General features: G+C 37.3%; 2 protein-coding genes across 5 annotated transcripts in view; one reads left to right on the forward strand and one right to left on the reverse strand.

The window, feature by feature from the left end:
- Window positions 1-263: 263 nt before the first annotated feature.
- DIPK2A (divergent protein kinase domain 2A) lies at window positions 264-24187 on the reverse strand. Of its 2 annotated transcripts, XM_060149679.1 has the most exons (4): window positions 23264-24187; window positions 7301-7604; window positions 4187-4509; window positions 264-707 (listed from the first exon to the last, which is right to left on the reverse strand). In XM_060149679.1, exons 1-4 carry the CDS (start codon window positions 23918-23920, stop codon window positions 666-668), a joined length of 1326 nt encoding a protein of 441 aa, XP_060005662.1. In that variant the 5' UTR covers window positions 23921-24187; the 3' UTR covers window positions 264-665. The 2 variants fall into 2 exon arrangements, with proteins under 2 accessions (XP_060005662.1, XP_060005663.1); XM_060149680.1 differs by having other exon boundaries at window positions 264-4509.
- The window catches only part of SLC9A9 (solute carrier family 9 member A9), a 658568-nt gene continuing 657062 nt past the window's right edge, over window positions 23190-24695 (forward strand). For all 3 annotated transcript variants that reach the window (XM_060149673.1, XM_060149670.1, XM_060149671.1), the window contains exon 1: window positions 23190-24447. The gene's annotated coding sequence lies outside the window, so the exon portion shown is untranslated. The remainder of the gene's footprint in view (window positions 24448-24695) is intronic.

The following is a 24695-nucleotide window of genomic DNA, read 5'->3' on the forward strand; positions in this document are numbered from 1 at the left end:
TAATTTATTAAAAATTGAGAATATGGATGTAAACGTTTTATGCAATTATATTCATATGCTCTTATCCTCAACTATATGCTTCTGGTTCTTAAAAGTTGCCACATGGTATAGGAGAAAGAGTGTTGAAGTCAACCAGAAAATCAATGTTGAGCCACAGGTCTGCCACTACCTATTTTTGTGACCATGGGCAAATAACTTTTCAAAAAAAAAGAACTAAAATGTCTTTATCCAAAATTTAGACATATAGACAAATTTAGACAAAATTTAGACTTAGTATAGGTAGTTTTATGGTTTTTCCACATATTAAGGCAAGTGCAAAATTAAAGTAGATGAGGTTACTCAAGACATCCACCTTTTTGTTTAATTGTTGAAATTTCTGTTTCCACTTGGTTTTAAAGTACATTTGTTCAAATCGGGATACAAAGGTGACATTTGCATTTACTTTGTTACTAAAGTCTCTTTTAATGTATAGGGTCCCCCTCCTTTTCCTTGCAATTTGTTAAACAAAGCCAAGTCATTTATCCTGTAGAATTCCCCGTGTTCTGGATTTTGTTGATTGTATTCCCATGGTGTTCTGTAACATGTTCTTTTGTGCTGTGTTCTTCCCATTAATGGGTAGATCTAGGGGCTTGATCAGATTCAGGCTTTTTTTTTTTTTTTCCCTGTCAAGACACTTCATAGGTGGTGCTGGGTACTTTTTCATTGAGCTGTATTAGAAGACACATCATTAAGATTAACCAATGAGTTCATCAGGTGCTGCCATTCAGATCCATTCATCCAAAGTTCCTCATCAGCTTTTCAATTAATAGCTTCAGCTGCCACTGATGTGCATTGCCTAGCTCTTGCCAATTCATTAGGAATTTAAAAATGGTGATATTCTAACAATACTCCTTCTGCATACTAACTAGAACAATTCTACAAATTCTTCCCCTCAGTTATTTGATTATCCTGGGGGTAAGGCAGGATAAATGCTTCTTTCTCTCCAGGTTTCCAGTTTTCAGAATAATTCCTCAACATCTTTCCAAAGGTAACTGAGTTGTTTTGTTTTTGTTCACGTTTATCATTTTGAATGCATAGGTTACATATTTAATGAATTTCATTGCATTTCAGTTATTATCCTTATTTATCATATTACTCCATGTATATATCGCCAGTGGTTTAAAGTCCCTGCAGTTGGATCTTGAGCTTCTGAGAAAACATCTTTGAGTTTCCGAAAGCTCTCTTGCTTTGGTGATATTGAGGTATTAAGTTTTTAGATGTGAAATTTTTGTTGGAGGAGAAAATGCCTAATGTGCATGGCTGAATCAAATGATATCTCTCGCAAAATAAGCTGGGGCAAGTAGGCTGGGGTATAGAGGAAACAAGTTTGGCCACCCGTTGCTCACTTTTGAAATTACTATAACCACAGTTTATTATTGTTCATTATATTATTCTCTTGTATACATCTGAAAAATTCCATAATTAAGTTCTCTATCCCATTTTAGTAGTAAAAGTTTAAAAAGTCACCAACTACTACAGAAAAACAGAAGAAAACAAACACCTTATGTTCGGATCACACCCAACCAGATAGTTTCTGAAAATTATATCAAAATATATGCAAGAGAAAAAAAAAACTTATCTATATAACCCCACTTTCCATTCAAGAAAAAGCTGTATATTTGAAGTTAAGAGACAGTCTGAAAAGTGTGATTCTTAAAGTATTCTTTATTAAGATCATTAAAAGTTGTAGAAACAACTTTATATTATAAAGGCACAGGGAGACAGTTCTGATAAAATATTCAAATTAAGCAGTAACTTACAGTACAAAAGACAATTTTAATGCACATACAAACCCCAAATGTCTGATTCAAAAATATTTTACTGCGTCTATTAATGGGCAATGATTAAAAATATAAATTGCTGCTGTATAATAAATATCTGATAGTGAACATCTTGATAGCAAAGTGAACAAAATATTTATTGCTTTTCACATACATATTTTTCCCTGTAATTTTAAATTCCTAATTCTTTTACTATCTTCTCCTCAACTTTTCCAAAGATAAAAGAAATTACACGTAATCTCAAGGGGGAAATGGTAGTTATAAAAAACGACCTCAAGTTGCAATCACTGCTGGCAGTGTTTTCTCACTTCCTGTTCTGCAATCACAATCACTCTTCCCAAAAGTAAGATAAATGTCTGCTAAACCACAGAAAGACAACTCCTCTAATGACTGGCATACTAAGGTTTGTAATGAATATTTATCAAACATAAAAGGTGCTCCATTTTGAAAATGTGTATTTTATTTGAAGTTTTGAGTAAGAGGCGAACGTTTGACACGTAATTTTACCTATTCCCCTCAAAAGTTTTCCAAAGTTGTAAAGTCAGCTTAGTATGTAATGTACTGATGTATAAAAATTAACTTTACAACGAAGAGATCTTACCCTTCTTCCAGTTTTTAAACTGGGATTAACTTTATTGATTTCCTCCTGCTCTTTTTGTAGCAACCCAGTTGTAGATGGTACAGGCAGAACGTCCATCACAACAGTAAAATAACATGAAAGCATGATCCCAATTTAATGAATGCTCTTTCAACTTAAGAAATACCCACATTGAAGTCTTTGATAATCATTTTAAAGTTACTTAACCGTATGTCACGTTCAGACAGTGTGTAGCAGCTAGTAATGTACCTGGCACAGAGTTGATGCTCAATAAATAGTTGCTGAATGAACGAAAAAGAAAAGAAAAACTTGGCTTTGGTTGTGCACATTTAATCACTTTCTGATTAGAGTAAGGTCAGTCTAGAACTAAATACCGCACACTACACCAAACTTTGCGGTAAACAAAAGTTGTAATTTCAAACAGGAAAATATCACCTACGTTAGTGATAGCCAATTTATATATATATTGTAACTTTAAAAAACAGCCCACAGAAATCTCACACGTTTAACTTTTACCCATAGACTTAAATTTGATGTTTTTTATGGTTAACAATTGGGTAATGAAGATCAAGTTGGACAGACTGGCTAAACCTGTCTGCTTTATAGTAAGAATTATTAGTCCATCAATAAATAAAAAGTTATGATGCCATATTAAACTCAAACAATGACTACCACATTGACTTTTGCAAAACTACCAATGAATAAGAGGTACATCTTTTACATATGTTTGCAAGCAGTAGCTTAACTTTTCAATGTAAAAGAATAATCAGGAAGATATGAATTTAATAATGACAGAGTCGAAGTACTGGAAGTAGGATAGTAAAAATAGGTAGATGACCAATTTTAAAATCTAACCATAGGACTAGGTCTAATATTTCTTTGGCATATGCATTACTATCCTGGAATAGTTAGCATTTAAAAAATACTGTTTTTTTTTTTCGCTCAATCAAATTAACATCAAGGTATAGATTGCTAGCCTTTTAAGGGACAAAAATGGCATTTTGCAACATATGCCAAAGTTCATGTTTAGTGTACACTTATAATTTATTGGCATAGAGGGATGTAACTGTTAAACAACCTTAAATGATCTCATGCAATGGTGAAACCACAGAAAGTGGGAAGAAATGTATTTACATAATAAAATATTCAGCTTTCTGAAAAAACAGTAAACCTGGGAATCCTGCCCTAACGGTAAATGTGTACCTTACAGCACTGAATGAAAACTAGCCCAGACATAAATGAATACCTACAGTAACCTGAATGTGTAAAATTTAATTAAAAACATAAAAATGGGAAAAAAAAAAACCAAACCTACACATGAGAAGGAAAAAGTAGCCTATAAAACAGGCCAATCTAACTTGACATTCAAAGTAAATACAAGAGATTCACAAAATCATGATCATAACGCAAACTAAGTCAAGTACCAAGTACCCTTTGATACACAAGCCAATATAACTATCAGACTCATTTCCAATAGCTTAACAATACTCATTAATCCAGTCAGGCATTCAGGGGGTAAAGCGGTTAACGATAGCTCAAGCCTCCAAAGTGTAAGAACAAACTTATTTGCAGAAGCATCATGTGATTTTTTGAAATTATGTCTTACTTTGATGGATGTTAACATTAAGATCTATCAGTGCAAGTTTATCATCCTCTGAATGTATTACTTCCAAATTTCATTTTTCCAGATAATTTTTGGTGGTTTCGTTTTAGCCAGTGCTATTTAAATGAAGAAAAGCAAAGAAAACTTCACCATAGACTACCTCACATTGTTACTTAATTGTGCTAGATATTCACGCAGTTCTTTTGCAGCCTGGAATCTGCCATAGCGCTTCTTTGGGTTGGCGCACTCATCCAGCAAGGCCTCTAGTCGGCCATCTTTGGCAATTTCACTTGGTGGATCATGAAGCAGTCCTCCAGAGGTGCCACGCCAGGTGGCATGTCTAGATAAGAGGTTCTGACAAACAGCATAATAATTGTGGTCCACAGTGGCACGAGCACAAAGAATTTCTTTTGAAAATGATAAGCAAGCTTCCTTATCACAGTCATCAAATTTGCTTTCATACCATACATCCCAATTTTCAGGTTTATCTGTGAAAAGCGAAAAAGGAGAAAGAGAAAAATACATTTTAAGAGAGTTTTCATTGTTTCCCAAAATGTAACATTTGACTAATTAACACAGTATTTGTTCTTAAAACTGCATAACATTAAACACTTAAATATATTAATTTATATACAAACGTTTATTAGGAGTCCACCAATGCCAGGCAGAAGGATCAGAAAAGGTCCCTGCTACTAAAAGGTTCAGCGTAGAGTGAAATTCTCCATGATACAGAGAAAGTGCCACACAGACGTATGACATAGTGCGACGTGAGTACAGAGGATGCAGTACCTGTGCCTGAGGCTGCAGAAAGCTGCACAGAGGAGAACAACTGATTTAGGTCTTGAAAGATGCACAAGTCTGAAAAGCAAAGAGGGGATACAGCATGCTAGGCCCAGGGTACAGTATGTACGAAGGCATGGATTTAAGGGATTGGTCCGGCTGGTTCAGGAAACAGTAAATTCACTGTGGCTAGAGCATGAGACAGATAACTAGGGAGGAGGTACAGATAAGGCTAGAGAATAGTTTGTACCTTGGATGGTCATGACCATGATTTGTCTAATAGAAATGTAAATCTGGGCTGAAGACTGGAGGGACTAAGATGGTCTAGGAAAAACAGCCAGACTGTAGAAACATTTGAGAAAAAAATTAACAGGGAAGTGTATGAGTAAAGTCTGAGGTTCTAACTAGATGACAAGATAGACACTATTAACATAATGTTAATATTTTATACATAAATACAGAGTAATATAAAGTAGCTGTAAGGTATTCAGTGGAAAGGTTCATTCAAGAAACTAAAAGGCCACTGTAGCTGAAGCATTAAGTGCAGTGGAGGGATGTTAAAAATGAAGCAGAACAGCTCCAAGTCATACACATTATTCTCTGGTAAGGAGTTCGAATTTTACTCGAAGAACCATGGGAAGTCATTAAAAGCATTAAGCAAAGAAGTGCTAAGATCAGATTTATGTTTTAAAAAAGGAACTACCTGAATAGAAGGAAACCAAAGGAGGAAAGAATTTCAGAAAGTTGTTACTAATCAGTCACTTCACGAATTTGCCAACTGGGTGGTTGCAGATGGTAATGCAGTCAGGTTTAATGGGTTGAGAAATGAATGGAGGCTGAGGAAGCAGAGACAGGCAGTAAGCAGTACTTTTAAAAATGCTGGGAAAGCAGAAAAGAATCTTATGCATACTTGTTTTGGGGAAGGTAAGAAAAATTGGATTTTAAGGAGGAGGGTAGAAAGTTGAAGAAGATAACTGATGCAACAATTTCTCAAGGAAGGATCTATTCTGTTTGAAAAAAATGAATGTGTATTGTTTTTACTAGTTTAGATGATAAAGGGAAGGACATTGAGGGAGTTGCCACAACAAAATCACAATTTCCCTGTAAAGGTCATTTACAAGAGTTCAGAAAAGAGGGTGAATAACTAAATATGGCCTTTTGCAAAGTGTCTATTTAGACAGCCCTACCATGAGACATTTGAAAAGAATTAGCCAGAGCTAAAGTAGCACTGGAGCTCACTGTATGAAATGCGAGAATACAGAAGCTATATTGTATTCATTCAAGGTCAGGAATTAGTTGGTATAAAACTATAACATGTATTCCAGGAATGCTCACATCAAAAAGAAAAAAAATTTTCAAAAATATTATTTTTATGAATACTGGAATAAAAGTGTTTTAAAGTTTAGGCAAGTTACACAACTCTGAATATAATAAAACCACTGAATTGTACACTTTGAAAAAGAAAAGCATGGTATAAGCTGCTACAACATTCACAAATCTAGGAAGAGATAAGTAGGAAATGAAGCACTCCAGAGCATGGCATCCACTCTCCATGAAAGGATGTACATGGCAGGTCAAGAAATAATCAGAAAGTAGTTTGGTGAGTATGGAATCAGATCAAGGCACTGAGAAAAATAAAGTATTTAACAAGATCAAGCTGATGTAAAAAGTATAAACCTAATAGACTGCTGTTACATTCACTGCATTCCGTAGGTGCCACAAATTTTTGGTCTCTTCATCAACAGACCCCCATATGACATGAGGGGATTAAGAATACAAGACCTTCACCATGGAATAACAACCCTTCGGGATTTTTTTTTACTAAGTACATTAGTTATAGAACTACAGGCTTTGTCCCTGAAACTTTAAAATTCCTATGACACTTAATTTTCAAAACACTTCAGCCATTGTGCCCACCTATCCTTTGAAGAGCTCATAAATAAACGGAGAGCAAAGTTTTGGATGAGACGTAATAATGTCAAACCAAAGTTAAGAGTTCTGCAGTGCTAGGAATCATCTAAATGGTTAAAAAGAAAAAAAAAATCACTGAAGGGACCTCACAGAACAATGAAACAATATCGCTGTAAGAGACTCCACAGAAAAATATGGACTCCACAAAAGCAGTATAGTCTCTCTGGTGGCCTTTAACTATATAAAAACTTAATTCTGCATTAGATCCTAAACCACAGCATAAAGCATGAAAAAGACGTGTACACACACACACACACACACACACACACACACACACACACACACACACACACACACACACGGTATATCTGCGTCCATTTGAACCTGAAGGATATTTTCTAAATAAGGACAAACTGTGACTAAGAGTACAAGCGTAAGTATAATAAATCAGTATTTGTTTACTGATACTGGTCAAATAAAACAAAGAAAGATGCAAGGTTGCCCTCTAAGGAGAAAATTAAAAGTTTGCTTCACATAAATGTAAACATTATTTTGACACAGAGAAAATCTAAAAGTTATAATACTTACTTTGTCTAATTAACCTTTTGTCAGCGACCAAAACATTTTCAGCATCCACAATGATCACCTTCCCATCTCTAGGACCAACTGCAAAATTGTCAAAGCTGACGTCCAGGAGGTAGAGTGCAAATTCAAAGTCATTGTTTGTCAGCTGCTCTGCTATTTCCATTAATTGCCAAGCGAGGTCAACTCGTTTCTCCCATGGTGCATTAAAGTAACTCCACAGTTCTTCTCCAACATAATTTACAGCCACCATTCTTCCACAAGCTCCAAGATATTTTGCAAATGGCCAACCTTCATCAGATGGAAAACTCTACAAAAGAATTATCTTATTATAAGAGATTCTGATGAAGATATCCTAGGTCTAGCCCAGATCCTCCGTAGGGATTCTACTAGGTATGAGCTTGGATTTTCTTTTTATATTCAATAGTTCAATAGAGATCAACTTTTTTTTTCTTTCTTTCTTTCTTGAAGTATAATTGATTTACATTCAGTTATATACACATTCTTTTTTTAAATATTATTTTCCATTATGGCTTATCTTAGGATACTGAATATAGCTCCCTGTGCTATACAGTAGGATCTTGCTGTTTATCCATTCTGTATGTAATAGTTTGCATCTGCTAACCCCAAACTTCCAGTCCATCTCTCCCCCACTCCTTCCCTTCCCCTTGGCAACCACACGTCTGTTCTCAATGTCTGTGAGTAACTTTATTTCTTCTTTAACTCATACCGTTACCATGGACGTGAAAATTTTTTAACAGATTACACTATAAAGCTAAAATAAAGTAAGTCTTTCTTATCAAAATCTCAGAACCAAATTGATCAACAAGACACAAGACACCTTCTTTATTACCAGATCTAAAAGTATGTATGCTTTCCTTTATCTTTTTGACTCCTGTTAAGTACAATCAACCAATCCTTTCTTCTGAATGAACAGGCCTACTGTAGGCCTATTAGCCAGCAAGTGTTTACCAGGCACCAGGCACTGTGTTATGCTGGAAGAGTGAACTACACAGTCTCTAAAATAAAAATTTTAGAAGAAAAGACATGTACCAAACAAATAATTATGTGTGATAAGTGTTAGTTACTAAAAGGTGGTACAGGTCCTAAGAAAGTCTTTAATAGGGGGCTTATCTAGTCCAGAGGAAAGCAGGGGTGGAATTCAAGAAGGATTCTTGGGAAGTATCTTCTATCTATACCCAAAGGTTGGTAAAGAGCAATGTGATAACCTATCAATACAATCTCTGCTCCAAGTACCTCTGGTCCCAAGTTAGTCTTGCTTCCCTTTCCAATGCCATCACATTGTCTATTCACCTTAAACCCAACTTCAAAATTATTTATTCTCCTAATCTGGGCAAGATTTTCTAATGGATTTTATAACTACTAGGAAGATTAACATCCTAAAACAAAAATCTTCCAGGATCATGAACAAGTCATTTTCAACCTAAGTAAAATGGTAGGCTTATTCTAAGGTACTCACTCTCCAAAGCTAAAACACCCAACTACAAGATGAGCAATGCAGTGCAAAAGGGTGGTAAGTATTGTTTTAAACAGCTTTTTGGAAGATCACATGACCAGAGGCGTTTTTTAAGAGACATTTTTCAGTCTAGTACCTTTCCTTAAGTTGGGGGAAGAAATTATATAAAGATGATGTTTACACAAACTTCAGGGGAAACAAAGCAAAACACTACAGAATATAAATGTAGCCTACTTCTATTGCTAAAAATTGAACAATCTGCATACAAGAGCTGGAGATGAGGCTCTTCTTGGGCCTCTCAAGAAAAGGAAGTAATTTTACCGTGAGCTTTTATAAAATTGACAAAACTCAATAATACCCTTACATTAAAACTTTTATCAACTTTAAAACAAAAAAGATTTTTAGAACCAAACTTCATCCATAATTGCCTATGTTCATTCGTGTTTCCTTTCAACACTATCAATGTACAATAACTGTATTTGTTCTTGGTACATATACCTTTTTTTCTTTTAAATTTTAAGATCTGGAGTTTTGTGATAAAATACTAATTATGTAAATTAAAAATTTAGATATGATAGCATGAATCTTTAAATATAGTAAATGAATTGATTCAATTTTGTTCAGAGACGATATCTACTGATTCTTTAATAATTAGAGGAAAATGCGTTTTTAATCTTATTACCTGAGATTTTAAAATTTCTTGTGGGCAATGGGAAGAGTGACAGATTGCTCATGTCCAATGTGACATGCAAAAACTGTGAACCACATGTTATTGTCAGCCTTTCCTCCCAACTTAAAATACCTCCACAAACTTGAAAACTTATTTAGACAAAATGATTACAAAAGATTTAACTATTTCCCAGTATTCATGTATAAAACCTGACATATAAATGAAAGCACTGAAAATACATAAACATGTGAGATTACATAGTTTTGTCATGCAAAAAGTAAATGAAAAAACTCCTCCATACACTATTGGTATATTATTCACATGCCATATTGTAGAACAGATACAAACTTATCTTTGTTAAAATAAAATGGTCTTTGACAACAGGAGAAAAGGGAACCCTGCCAACCTCTGCACATGTACAAATGCCTCCTTGTTTTTGGAGGCTTTCCAACTGGCAAACGACAGTCAGATATACACTTCATTACTCAAGTCCCTCATGGAAGACGATAAAATATATGAACAAATGTCATACTGAGCAACTTTACATTCATACAGTAATTTCTGACAACGTTAACGGAAATCCTGTTATACCTCATTTTAAGAAGAGCACTACAATTCTTTCATACAGTTTGCTACCTAATCTTTTGGAAGAACTTTAACAAATGAATTCACATCACTTGCTCATGAGAAGAATGTTCATTGTGTAGTCAAAATAGTCAGACTTCATTAATGAGAACAGAATTCTATTGAGCATTCTATTGAAAAGGCTTCAAGGAAGCCAAAATATTTATAATTTGTATTTAAAACAATTCTGGCTTAGGATCAAATTACCATGATGAAGGAGAGTTTGAGAGACAAACTTTTAAGATGTTACTGCTTGGACTTATTAAATATATCAAGCAATAAGAAACACAACTTCTGACTTCCTGACTACCCAACTCGCACAGTGCACAAAACCACAGTAGCTAAGATAAGAAGTATACTGCTGAGGTCCACATTTTTTTTCTTTAAACAAAATCTTAAAATCAGATTTTCAAACTGCCTAGCACAACAGGCACACAATTTAAAGTAACCTGAAATAAAATGCGTGTATTTCATTTTTATTTCTATTTTTACTTTATTTTTTATTGAAGTATAGTTGATTTACAATATTGTGTTAGTTTCAATTGTAAAGCACAGTGATTCAGTTATACATATATATCCTTTTTCAGATTCTTTTCCCTTATAGGTTATTACAAAATATTGCGCATAGTTCCCGATGCTATACAGTAGGTCCTTGTTGGTTATCTATTTTATATATAGTAGTGTGCACATGTTAATCCGAACCTCCTAATTTATCCCTCGCACCCCCCATCTTCCCCTTTGGTAACCATAAGTTTGCTTTCGAAGTCTGTGAGTCTCCTTCTGTTTTGGAAATAAGTTCATTTGTATCTTTTTTTTTTTTTTAAAGATTCCACATACAAGCAATATCAATATGACATTTGTCTTTCTCTGTCTGGCTTACTTCACTTAGTATGATAATCTCTAGGTCCATCCATGTTGCTGCAAATGGCATTGTTTCATTCTTTTTTATGGCTGAGTAATATTCCACTGTGTATATATACATCTTCTTTATCCATTCATCTATTGGGGTACATTTAGGTTGCTTCCACATCTCAGCTATTGTAAATAGTGCTGCAACGAGGGGTACATGTATCTTTTTGAATTTATGGTTTTCTCTGGATATATGCCCAGGAGTAGGATTGCAGGATCATATGGTAACTCTTATTAGTTTTTTAAAGAACCTCCATACTGTTCTCCATAGTGGCTGCACCAACTTACATTCCCACCAACAGTGTAGGAGGGTTCCCTTTTCTCCACACCTTCTCCAGCATTTATCGTTTGCAGATTTTTTGATGATGGTCATTCTGACTGGTGTGAGGTGGTACTTCATTACAGTTTTGATTTGCATTTCTCTAATAATTAGTGATGTTGAGCATCTTTTCATGTGCCTTTTGACCATCTGTATGTCTTCTTTGGAGAAATGTCTACTTAGATCTTCTGTCCATTTTTTATTGGGTTGTTTTTTTCTGATATTGAGCTGTATAAGAAAATGTGTGTATTTTACAGGATTATTTACTACTGAAAAAATGTGTACAAACACTTTTCATGTGAAGAAAAGAGACTTTCAACCTGGAATGGTTTAAATTCTAATTGGATTGGAGGCACTCCGATTAACTGTTCAGGGCTTTTCATCAGGCTTGAATGTATATGTCATAAAGTGTAGTATGTGAAGTTTTTATAACTATTAGTCTAAGATTACACAAAGGCACATAATACATTACAAAACAATATATTTACTACTCTATTACTGTTTTTTTTTTATATTGGGTGGGTGACTACCCAAAGAAAGTCTACAGAGTATTATTACCAATTTAAAAATTAAAAATGGAAATTTAAGTATCACGTCAAACATGCTTAACTCTAAGATTTAAAGCAACATTAAATGTCTTCACTGTTAATTTACATAATAAAAGGTACTGTGAATATGAAACCTAAGATAAATCATCATGTCTAGGTATCTTTTAGCTTAAAGCCAAGGTTTCGGAAACAAACAAAACCACTAGGATCATCTTCATTTTATGAGAAAATAAAATGAAGGTGACATAAAACATATATCAATAAAGAGAAAATTTATTTTATACTCTTTAAGGTACATAATATTTCATAAAACTTCTATATTTAAAGTGTAAAACAGTATACGAACAGAATAATGGACTTGATATCACAAGTCTAGCTTTTGAGTTTCACCTTCACCTCTGCATCTCACTAGCTGTGTGATGGTGGCAAAGCCAAAACTTTTTAGAGCTTTAGTCTCTTCCTCTGTAAAACTGGAATAATATTTGCCCCATATTCATCAGGGCAATGTAAGATCAAAGAAAAAAGTATGAAATGTATAATTTACTACTGCTTTATAAAGAATTGCTTACCAAAACATTTTTATACTGCCTGTTTAAATCTTCCTATTTATGTAAGTCCAGACGTTCATCAATAGAGGTGCTTGTTTGCAAACTGCCTATTGAAAAGGCATCTATAAATAATCAACACCTTCCAAACGTAGCCAAGAACCACTGAACTAGAAATCTATCTTCACTGTCCTCTAGTAGTTTTTAATTTACAAAGGAATGTATAAATTAGTTACCAAACTTTAAAAAGGCTCAATGCTATAAGAAATGTATAGGGCATCCACAAGGACTAAAAATATAAAAAATTTAAAACTTGGTAATATGTATAAACACAGCATTGTAATTTGATTTTCATTTATAATAGGTAAGCACCACAAAATGGCTATTTTATAGCCATTTATTATCTCACAACATTCCATTAAAAGGAATGTAACTTTCCAGTTCGCCTAAGAAGGAAATGTGTTACAAGACTGGCTCTTTTTTTTTTAAATTCTAAAAGCTGACATAACTATCACATATCTATTGATCAAAACCAAATGTCATGACACTTTATGCGACCAATAAATGGGATGTGAAATCTAAGAATTCTAGATTTGGAGGGTACCTGAGTTGTAAGTACAGTTCAACTTTATCAGCATAGTTTAAGTGATTTGCCTCAAGTCACACAGGTAGTTAAGAGGTGAACTCAGGCTAATACAACCCCTCAATCCAATATCCCTGTTTCAGAAGTTTTCAGATTTTGGAAAGGTGACAGTACGTATATTTCATACTCATATTATGCAATGCCTCAAGGATAGTCTGGGGTAGCACCTCACAAGAAAACATATTACACTGCAAAAATACTATAAGCTTATTCATCCTAAGTGGGATAAAGCACATAAATTACCTTGTGTTTTCACATTTGTTTGTTTTTAATTTGATGAAACCTACTTTTCTTCAGATTTTTAAATTTGGAATTACAGATAAGGGATTGTAGGTCAACCCACATTTCATTGAGTACTACAAGCAGCTGGAGTAAAGGCAGTGAGACAGTTACTGTAGAATGAAAAAATACAAATCTTGAATTAAAAAATCCTAGATCTAGCCTAACTCCATCATGAAATGCTAAGTAAAGAGCTGTAAATAAAACATAGTCCCTATTCTAAGGAAGGCTTTTTAGCCTGAGTTAGGAAGATGATTATTAAACATGTGTAAGTAATAAATTATGGAATTTGTTGCAAATCACAGAAAAGTATACAATATGTTGGGAAAGAAGAGTAGGGATCTATTTTAGATGGTGTGGTAAAGGGCAGCCTCTCTAAGGAAGTGCCACTTAGGGAGAGATCTAAAGGATGAGTATAATACTACATAGACTGGGGATGAGGCAGTTTAGAATGTTGGAGGCATATGTTAGAGCCAGAAACTGTCCTCTCAGAACTGAAAAAAAGTCCAAAGCAGCTGCAGTGAAATGAGGAGGGAATTGCTTGAGGTAATGGAGTCTGGAGAGGGAGGTAGGGATCAGACTTCTGTAAGTTGGGACTTACAGAACAAAACACAAATTCCTCAACATGGTCCACATGCCATAAAAAAACAAAGTATGTGTCCAAGCCTTAACATTCAGAAACATCTTACTTACTGGAGTTAGTCAATATCCTGTGGTATATAACATCATTCCGAAAAACAAGTTTTTACAATATCACAATATCCTTTAATCAACAGCCATTGTCCTACCAGATTAATTACATCATTTTATTCTATTATGTCAGAACACAGTCCTAAAAAAGGAGATATGGGATGTATAAGAAAAACTGATAGAACAAAGTAAGGTCAGCTCTAAAGAGTTTGTGTTCTATTATCTTTTTCTCTCCTTACATGACCAAAAGTAGTTTGCATACTAAGTTTAAAAGATCTGAATTCCTTTTATACAAAAAACATAAAATATTTTATAGCCATTTATTATCTCACAACATTCCATTAAAAGGAATATAACTTTGCAGTTCGCCTAAGAAGGAAATGTGTTACAAGAATGGCTCTTTTTTTTTAAAGGAGAAAATTCCTAGTAAAAAGACACTGACTTGAAAAAAAAAATCCATTAATAGTCAAAACATGCAATCTAAAATCTAGTTAATAGGTTTTCTAAAGAACTGGCATTTCTACACGTACACGCAAATTTAAACTTGAGAACATTTTTAGAAAGTAAATTAACAAAAGCATAGAAAATGCTTAAAGGTTCCATTTGAGCTTCAAAATTATTTTTAAAAGCCAAAATTTGAACAAAATCCCATTGTAGTAACGCATGTTGTAACAGCTGTTCATAGAGATTATTCAAATGCACTGGTGACAGACTAATGTGTTGACAGTTTTGTGAACTGTCTGGAGGGAAAATATAGTAAAATTACTGGGATGATTTAATGGTCACCTAATTTTTGATAAAATTTCTCTAAGACCTCAGCTTCTTAATTTATACTTAATTTATACATCGCAAACACTGTAGAATCTTAATAATCTCAAGATTTTCAAGTCACAGGATATGTTCCATTTATTTCATTAAATAATTTTCTGAATGCCATTTCCACCCACCTAGAATTCCAACAATATTAAGCAATGCCTTGAAAATAGCATGGTTGTGTTATTTCACTGAATATCATGTCCAACAGCTGTATCTAAAATTGGAAACTAACGTCAAAATACATCAAAAACAAAAAATCTACTAGGTTTAACAGAAATAACTCACCTTTTAGAATGAGTAGCTTAAGAAATGCTCTCCCACACTAAAAAAAATCACTTGGCCACAAATTTTAAATGTAAAATTTTAAATATTTAACTAGTCTCAACTGACCCTTTCTTACCTCATGAGAACCAGCAACTGTGATCCATGTTTCTAAGTTGAAAGATATACCTAGAAACACTATACTCAAATATTTACTTTCAGTAAAACAAAATGTCAAATAAAGAAAGAAAGAAAAAAAGATATAAGCAGCTTCTTTTGAACCCAATAACCTACATTACTTTCTTTAGTCAAGACCTGATTTCTTTAAAAAGTCTGCCAATAGAACAATACTAACTTCCCCCATTCCCTTTAACTGAATTAACACAGCCCTTCAGAAGTAAAGCAAAATACCTGCTAGGAACATACTATCTCTGCATTAAATACTTGGTGCCTGGTTTTAGATTTGTATTCCCGTTGTCTTAACTATATCATAACCAAAACAAAACTCTTGGTTCCCCCTACTCCAACAGCCATTCCATCTCTGGGCTTCCTCACAACAGTTGCTCGGACCAAAAACCCTGGAGGTATCTTATTTTTCTCTTTCCCTCATACTGTAACCAATCCCAATCATCAAGTCCTGTCAGCTATTTCTCCAAAACATATTGGGTCTAACAGCTTTTCATAACCTCAGTTGCAACCACCTTAATACAAACCACCAAGCTTTCTCCTACAAACCAGTGCAAAAGCCTTTCTGATTGATTCCTGTCCTATTTCTTATAACCCATTCTCCACAAATCAGGCCCTACTAAAAACACTTCTATTTCCCAGCGCTCTGAAAACAAAATTCTAAACTCATTAAGCATGTTTCCAAGGTCCTACAGGATATGGACCTTGCCTACTTCTATGATCTTGTGTTCTACCATGCTTTGCTACTCCCATGCTTGATCCTGTTGGGGCCTCTGAATTTTGTCATACCTCTTGCTTAAAATCACTCTGCCCTCAGAACTTTGCACCACTGGCTTTTTCTCATCATTCGCACCTCAGCTAAAATGTCACTAAATTCTGACCACCAAATTTAAAATTCTATCCCCAATCCAATTCTCCATCATAGGAATCTGCTTTGTTCTTTTCATAGCATGTAAAATCTAAGATTACCTTGTTCTCTATTTGCTGCCCACATCTAATGCCCCAGAAAGCAAAGACTGCACAAACTGTGCCCTGGCATGTCATCTTTACTGTATCCTAAGGGCATATAGGTCAGTTCCCAGTACTACAGAGCAATGCTACGGAATTCCTGTCAGATCTTTTCAGTTCATAGTTAAAATTCCAAATGAGCACCTTAATTATGAAGACCCTTAAACATCAAACTTACCTCAAATAATAAATCTAACATTCTGTCTCAGAGTCTAAGAATGTCTAGAAATAACCCAGACTTAACCTCTAGTTTTAAAATTATCATTCATCAATGTACTAAACAAAATTATTAAGCTTAATAATGATTTACAGAGAAAAATTAAACTACTTGCTTTGTATTAGTGAATCCTCACGAAAAACCACGTTTCGTACAATATTCACTCTATTCATCATATGGGACAAATCCTTAACCCCCTTTTAATTACCATTCCAAAAAAACTATAGCCTGAAGCAGCAGCTACATAGGTATTTATGATGTGTGTATGTGTATGTAAGGGTGGTGACATTTGAACATTTGCCACAGGAAGAGTAAAATTTACATATTTCTAAGGTATCAACACAGTGTACTAAGGAAATTTACTATAGATGTTTAAACTGGAATAAGCTTATTTGCAAAGTAATAATATACTGTAAAAAACTTCACAAATAAGGATATTTTGCGTATATTATCTGAATAATCCTATCTCCTTTAAAATAATCCTTTTGGGGCTTCCCTGGTGGCGCAGTGGTTGAGAGTCTGCCTGCTGATGCAGGGGACATGGGTTCGTGCCCCGGTCTGGGAAGATCCCACATGCCACGGAGCGGCTGGGCCCGTGAGCCATGGTCGCTGAGACTGCGCGTCCGTAGCCTGTGCTCCGCAACGGGAGAGGCCACAACAGTGAGAGGCCCACATACCACAAAAAAAAAAATAATAAAAATAAATAAATAAAATAATCCTTTCGATCAGTATTAACATTCCCATTTTACTGATTAAAAAACTCAGGCTCTGAAACATTAAGGGACTTGTTCATTGCCACCCAACAGCTTTCTGGTAGTACAGAACGTAATCTCAATACCGTCCTCACCACACCTCCTGGGCCCCCCCAAACCCCCACCTCCCAAATCTATGGGCAAAATCCCATTTATCCTCAGAATTCAATTCCTCTGTGAAATCTTCCCTGGTATCCATTCTTACGAAGATACACCCAGATGTCCCTCCCTAAATAAGCCATCTGACAGGGTGCACAATATCCTTTTTTTTTGTAGGGCTTATTATGATAGCATAATAATTAATGGTAATTAGTCATTTATATACCTACCTCCTACACAGCTAAGCTACTTAGTAGCTGCCTAGAAAGGTTTCAATCCAAATGCCTTATAACAGACTATTTAGCAAATGAGGAAACAAAATTCAGTTCTTCTGACTCTAAGTCCAGGGCTATGTAAGTCCAAAGAGCTTCTGGGTATTTTACAGATAACTTCCTCCTATAATCTACAAAAAGACATAAAAATTGGATAAAAAATTTGATTACATAATTTAAAACCTTTAAAAGTCTATGACCAGGATGAATAACTATCCTCATCTTACACCAATAATTTACAGTCTCAAGACAGTTTACGATCATGTACTAAAGTTCACTGCATGTATAGGAAAAACGCAGGGCTTATATTCTAAGCCCATGTTAGTTTAATATATACAAAATGAGTGAGTAAAGAAAGAAAACGTGTCAGCATTCTGTGAAGAGTCAGCAGCAATAACTGCAATATAGGAAGTAGACCAGAGACTTAAGCCAGAAAATCATAATAAAAACCAGCCTGATGAGCCACTGAGAAACTGACCACCTATGTCCAGAAAGTAGATCCCCCAAAAGTAAGCTTTCTACCCCCCACCAACATACGTGAGGAATATGTGCTGATGCAAGCAATGGAAATATGAGGGAAAATAGTTCAAAGATTAGACAGAAGTACAGAAAGGATCTCAGAACTAATAACAGTCAAATGATATGAACATATCCAGAAAATAGGCTAGGGTGTCAAATGATTTTGCTCCACTGATCTGGAAGTGGTGCTTTCCTATGGGTGACTGTCTGTTTCTATAATATTTCCAAAATAAAAGTCTCCTTCTTTTTTGGACCTGAGTTACACAGATTTTATTATTTTTGTTTGCTTTGTCAGGAAGCACAATCAAGTGTCAATGAAACCTCAGATAAAAAGCAAGAAAAACAGGAAAAAAAAACCCCTCTAGATTTAAACTCATTCATTTATTAGATAAAAAGTGCTCTACTCAGAACTACCTAGTCAAAACCATCTCTGAAGCCTAAATAGGGGAGTGCAGGAGTGTGATTACTACAGCAGCAGCCAGGAGGAGAGAAGGGGGTAGCCCCTTAAACTGTTGCTTGAAAAGAAATTCCCGTGACAAAGTCTGGAACATCCTTTCTAGGTGCCAATACCCCACAAGACCCTTAGCTACCTTTAGCTCCAGATTTGTTTCCTTTAAAGGCAGTCTCGAATTTTGATTTGTTTTAATCTGATTTCATGTGTGTAAAAATTTGAGGCTAGGAAGACAAGCTTGAAAAAGGACTATCTATCCTGGCCTCCAACCCATAGCAGGGATCAAGTACAAAAACGCCTAACTCCCTTTTATAAGAGCTTAAACCCACCAGTTTAAAGTCAAGCTCAGAAGAATAATTTCTCAAGTCGAGAGTTTGAGAGTCACAGGATGTTGGGGCTGAAAAGAATTTAATCCAATAGTCTTACTTTATAGCTAAGTAAAGGGAGTCCCATAAAAAGTTTATCAACTGGTCCAAAGTAAGACAATTAGATAAATGGCCATAATCTTTTGTTTACATCAAAAACTGCATCTTAGTGCATCTTAAAAGTACATTCTTTTCCTATAGAAATTATTTTTAAGGACAAAAACAACAACATTCACTCAAAGTTTAATTATAAAATTCATCTTGTAATGTAGGAATGGAATAAATCAGTGTAATTAAAGATATGGTTGATAATCAGAAGCAAAACTATTTTTAAGGTGATTCATATTCCAAACAAGCTTCAAAACCACTAATCAAATGCATTGGATAATTAAGTCACTTACTTATTTAATATCTAAGCACTCTAATTATTGAGTGCTTACTATGCATGAGGCACTACATAAAATGCTTTCAATGTATTATGTCATTTATAAGAATAGAAATGAAAAGTTTAAAATCTATAGCTTAAACAATGACAGTTACACACTGTAAATATTAAAGAAATCCCATTAAAACCATGATTCAGAAAATTTAAGACAAAGTTCTACAAATATAATAAGACAAATTCCCACCTCCTTGCCCCAAACAACCAAGAGCTTTCTTATTTCTATAAACAAGACCATCTTCACTATCTCCAAGTCATAACGTCAGAGAGACAATTTGGGCCTCAGGAAATCCAGACAGCATTTTTCTCCCTTATACACACAATTTTTATAAATTCAAGGATAAGTAAGTACAAATACTGGTAGAAATTTTATCAATAACAGAAAATATCCTACTATCTTGCCAAATACTTCAACAGCTCAATTTCTGACTATTCCAAAAATGCCATACGAATATTACAAAGTTCCTCTCCACATTTTTTTCCAGTAAGATTAGCATACTTGTAATTAAAATATACCTCTGGGTGAAGTAAAAATGTGAAGAGAAAAAGTAGAAAATAAAGATTCTAGCATTATCTTGTTGCTTGATGCTTATAAAAATTTTTTAGAAGATAATTCTATGGCAGAACAACTTTCCTTAGAATTAGATAAGCTGCTGAAGGCTAGTAAAACTATCTAACAATGGGAAGAAAGTTGTACTTCTGTATCATTTCATATTGGGAAATCTATACTACAAATCTGTATAGCCTTACATAGGTAAGGTATGTCCAAAACATATCTTGCAGACATTTAATACCATTCATGTCTCCTTTCAAGGCATAATAGAAACTTCAGTTTGTTACTGTTTCTTAAAATCAGAAGATGCATGTTTAATGGGTTAAATTAATATATACTTTTCATTTTTTTCTTTAGTACCTTATCAAAAGAGATTCTTAAATGTTTATTTTTGGAAGCATGTTTCCTACATGGGAACTTTTCTTAAGAATAGCTTGATGAATTCGATCCAAAAGACTTTTTCTCTCAAGTAGTTAATCTGGGGGCAATATAAGAAAAATCTAGTTTGTTATCAACTGTCCAAAAATTCAATAAGTAGCTCCCTCTCCTGGAAAAAAAAAAAACAGAAAAAAAAAAAAGCAAGTTCCTCTTCAAGCTATAAAACACACACTTGTACCCTTAAAAATAGTTTTTAAAAATACATGAACCCCAAAATATATAGAGAGCCAAATCTGAGTTTTTCTACCATTATCAATTACTATCCCAATACTACCATAAACAGCTGTTAACAGTTTCACAGAAACCTGTATAAATACTAAAATTGTGTATGTCTGTCTAGCTAACAAAAAGTAATGAACATCATGATGTGACTTAGTGTTTAACAATCTTTGTACTTGACCAAAGAATTTTGAGATTCCTTTCACTTCACTGGTTTTATACTGTCATCAAATTTTAATTATATTGTTCATACTTAACTCATTAGTTTTTACCAAAGATTAAGTGGTTCTATAAAGTAAGTAGCAGCTCTATGAAGACCTTCTATTTAAAATAAGTCTTCTTATTCTACTTGTTTGCTCAACAGTTTAAAAAAAATACCAATGACTGACTGGTATTAAAGACCCCAAATTTGTATTTCACACAGCATGTAAACAGCTATAAAACTAAATTAAAATTTCAAGTTACAAATACCACAGTCAACAATGTTGATACAGATATTTCCTCACATACTGAAAACAAACTCTTATCCTATAACCCACCTAGCCACCTGCTCACTGCAATTGTGTCAAGTAAGCTTAAATTACAAAAATATAACTGATTTTTTAAAAGTTTTTTATCACTAAAGATGAAAACAGAAGAAAAGTTTAAGCGAAGAGTTCATCAGAAAACAAGATATACGTACACTTGACTGTCTCAACTATGAAGTAAACTGAATATACCAAGACAACTTCAAGCTTCAAAAACATGTAAGTTTCCCAAATAAAGCAGATTTACTTTAGTGCAAATCAAATGTCAACGTTTCTCATATTAAAATGCATACATTTATAGAACTGGATATACAACGTTCTTAAAATATTGGTTCTAATATAAGTAGAGTTAACTGATAAAAACCTTTCAATATGAAGCCACTATTTTAGTTGCAGAAAATGTGTATTACTAAGATAGCTCTTTACTAAATTGTTGGGTCCCAGAGAATTTGAGAGACTATCTGCTAAGCAAACCATACTGCTAGAGCTTTCTCCAGGGACTAACCTTGCTAACATAAACATCTATTTCTCACAGAGAAAAAGCAGCTTAAATGGAAAATAAACTTTCAAATCAAATGTGCATATCATAAGTATGGACTTAAAATTTAGAGGCTGACTAGTTTTGGAACTACCGAATAATGTAATTTCTTCGAGGAAAGTTTAACCAGTTTTATATACCATTCACTGTTAAAGAGAAGCATTTAATATACAATCTGTACTTTAAATGACCCGTTACATACATCCTAGGACGACTTAAAATTTACTACGGTTTTGTTGGAGGCAAAGTATTTATTTTGTGTTAAAATTATTTGGCTGAACTAATCAAACGATGCTGGCTTCTCTTAGTTAAGCTGGGCAGCGGAGAACTTGAGAAAAGCCAGCAATATAAATGAATACTGCACATTCCTATTGATGCACTTTAGAATTTAAAAAAATGCAACCCTGTAAAAACCCCCCAGCCATCAGTGACATTCTTAGCAGCGCCGAAAGGGCGTGAAGTACTCAAAATTACTTGTGATTAATTTTTTCCCCTTTGTATTTGAAATACAGCACAACTGTTATGGAAAATGAGCAAGGTAACTTTCCCTGCGGTTATCGGGCTAGATCAAAACCCCAACAGTTGTAACCACTATCCAAGGACACTGCACTAAAGGCGAGTGGGAATGTGGATAAACTCAGCAACTTTTCCCAAGGTAAACACAGTTTTGAGAGGTTCTGTTTTCTTTTTGGCTGTCACCACCAGTAAAAAGATCCCAACCTACTCCCCTAAACGGCTCGTTTGGTTTCAAAATAAAGTCACGAGAGAACCAATAAGTCAGCTAGAAGAGAGATGACTCTCCTTTCCCTGTTTTCTAACCCTGGCCTAACATTTCACCTTCCTGCAGCCAAATTACCGCATGAATAGAGCAGGTCACAGGATCAGGATGAAAATGTCCGTCTTGGCCTTAAAGCCTCGCAGCCCCAAGTCCAACGGGCCTTACTTTTTCCTCTTTCTAATTCCACCCAAAGCACGGCTCGCAGACTGACCCCACCCCGGACCCCGGTGTCCATTCACTGACCTCATCCTCCCGAGTCTGTCCCCAAATTGGCGGCCCCAATGATGTGCCAGGTGAATGAGCTAAGGAATAAAACAAAGCCAGACTTTGGGGCCGAAGTGAGGCCAGCCGCGCGGGGTGCTGAAGACGAGACCAAACGCGATACAGAAACACTGGAGAACCAAGAAAGGTCCAAGGGCTCGTGAACACACTGCGCCGCGGAAGCGCAAGCTCCGGCGGATCAAAGCAGAAAGGCAGGGAGGAGAGCCGAAAGAAACTCGGCGGAGAGACATTTTGCGAGCGTACAAGACGCGCTCCCTCTGGCGTTGAAGGATCCGCAGTCAGACCCGAGATGCGCCCGCGCCCAGCTGAGAAGAGCAGACTCTCCAGCAGCCGGGTCGCACTCCGCGATCCCTCACAGCGCCAGGGGTCCCCCAAGCGCCGCCCCCTCCCCACGCCCGCCGCCTCGCCTCGCCTCGCCTCGCCTCGCCGCGCCGCACCGGGTCCTGACCCAGCGACGGGCGCGGGAGGGGCCGCTTCTCCGGACTCCCGTTCCCCGGGCGGCCCTCCCGGCAGGACGCCCCCGGCCCGGGCTCCGCGCCTACCTGTAGCACCAGCGGCTCGGGGTTGAAGGCCAGGGTCAGCAGCAGCTGCATGCGCTCCGAGTCCTTGAGGTTGCGGAGCAGGAAGCTGCCCGAGTCCTTGGTCTCGGCGTAGCGGCGCACCAGGCGGTCGAGCAAACGCTGCGAGGGGCAGTGCACCAGGTCGGACCAGCCCTCCACCGCCTCCGGCGTGAGCAGCCGCACGTCGCCGTTGAGGCGCGCGAACTCGGTGCGGGGCATGGCCTGGAGCAGGTCGCAGCGGGGCCGGCCGGTGGCCCGCTTGCAGATGCTCTGGTCGAGCTGCGCCAGCTCGCGCTGCGAGCCGAGGCGCTTGAGGACCACTCGGCGGCGGCCGCCCTCACGGGGCTCGCCGTACTGCGCGAAGTAGACGTTCTTCACGTTGAGGAAGTCCAGCAGGCGCAGGCGGCCCCACGCCTCGAACACCACCTGCCCGTTGAGGAAGCGGCGGCACCAGCTCGTGCCGAAGCACGCCGGGCACTTATTGAGCTGCAGGAAGCGCCGGTCGGCCAGCTCGTTGCGCTGCCAAGAGGCGAGCAGCGACGGCGAGTGCAGCACCATCAGCACCAACAGGCTGCCCAGCGCCGCCAGCTTCAGCGAGCGGGACAGGCGGCCCAGCTTCGGAGGCACCAGGCGCCACATCCCGCCCGCCGCCCGTCCGCCCGCTCCCGGAGGGCGAGGGCACCCCCGGGGCGCCCCCGCCGCGCCGAAACCCGGAGAGTGACTGGCAGGGGCCCCCGGGCGAGAAAAGGAGCGAGGGCGCAGGCTGGGGCGGAAGGCGGAGTAGGTGTGTTAAGAAAGAGAGAGAGAGAGAGACGGGGAGCGGGAAGGAGCCGACCGGAGCAGGCTGCGACTTCTCCCAGTCACTAGTCTCCACAACTCTCGAGCTCCCTCCTCCGAGCTCCCCGCCCTCCGACTCCGGCGGCGCCTCCTCCAAGCCAGTCAAGTTATACAGCAGCGGGAGGGGGAGGGAGCTCGGGGACCTGACGGCCGCGCGGCCGCGTCCGCCCGTGTGCGCGCACGCGCTCTTGTTGCTTGGGGCGCGAAAGCTGTTGCGCTGGTGGCCGCCCGTCGAGCGAATGGGGTCTAATAAGAGGAAAAGAGGGACTCACGGAAGGGGATGAGAAGCTGGAATGTCTCACATCGAAAAGTAGCAACTGTGTAGGAAGGTGGGAAGGATGAGGTGCCCGCACGTCTCTGACGCCGTATGCCCTAGTTCGTGCGCGAAGGCTCTCCTGAGGGAGGGAGAGGGGGGCCGGAGGGCGGGGCTGGCGGGGCGGAGCGAGCGCGTCGTGCACCGCCCGGAAAGCGTGAGCGCGGGCTCCCAGGGGCGGCTTTGGGGGGGCGGGGCCCGACCCTATGGGGGCGGAGCTCAAGCTTTTTTGGAGGCGGGGTAAACTCGCGAGCTCCTGTGCTG

Source organism: Lagenorhynchus albirostris, chromosome 5, assembly GCF_949774975.1.
Source record: "Lagenorhynchus albirostris chromosome 5, mLagAlb1.1, whole genome shotgun sequence".
NCBI lineage: Eukaryota > Metazoa > Chordata > Mammalia > Artiodactyla > Delphinidae > Lagenorhynchus > Lagenorhynchus albirostris.

Excerpts from the sequence above, each read along its gene's own strand:
- DIPK2A (XM_060149679.1), bottom strand. The coding sequence starts at position 23,920 with ATGTGGCGCCTGGTGCCTCCGAAGCTGGGCCGCCTGTCCCGCTCGCTG. Across the intron at positions 7,605-23,263 it reads CCGAGCCGCTGGTGCTACAG|AGTTTTCCATCTGATGAAGG; the intron begins GTAGGCGCGGAG and ends ATTCTTTTGTAG. Across the intron at positions 708-4,186 it reads TAGCACAATTAAGTAACAAT|CTCAATGAAAAAGTACCCAG; the intron begins GTGAGGTAGTCT and ends CTTCTAATACAG.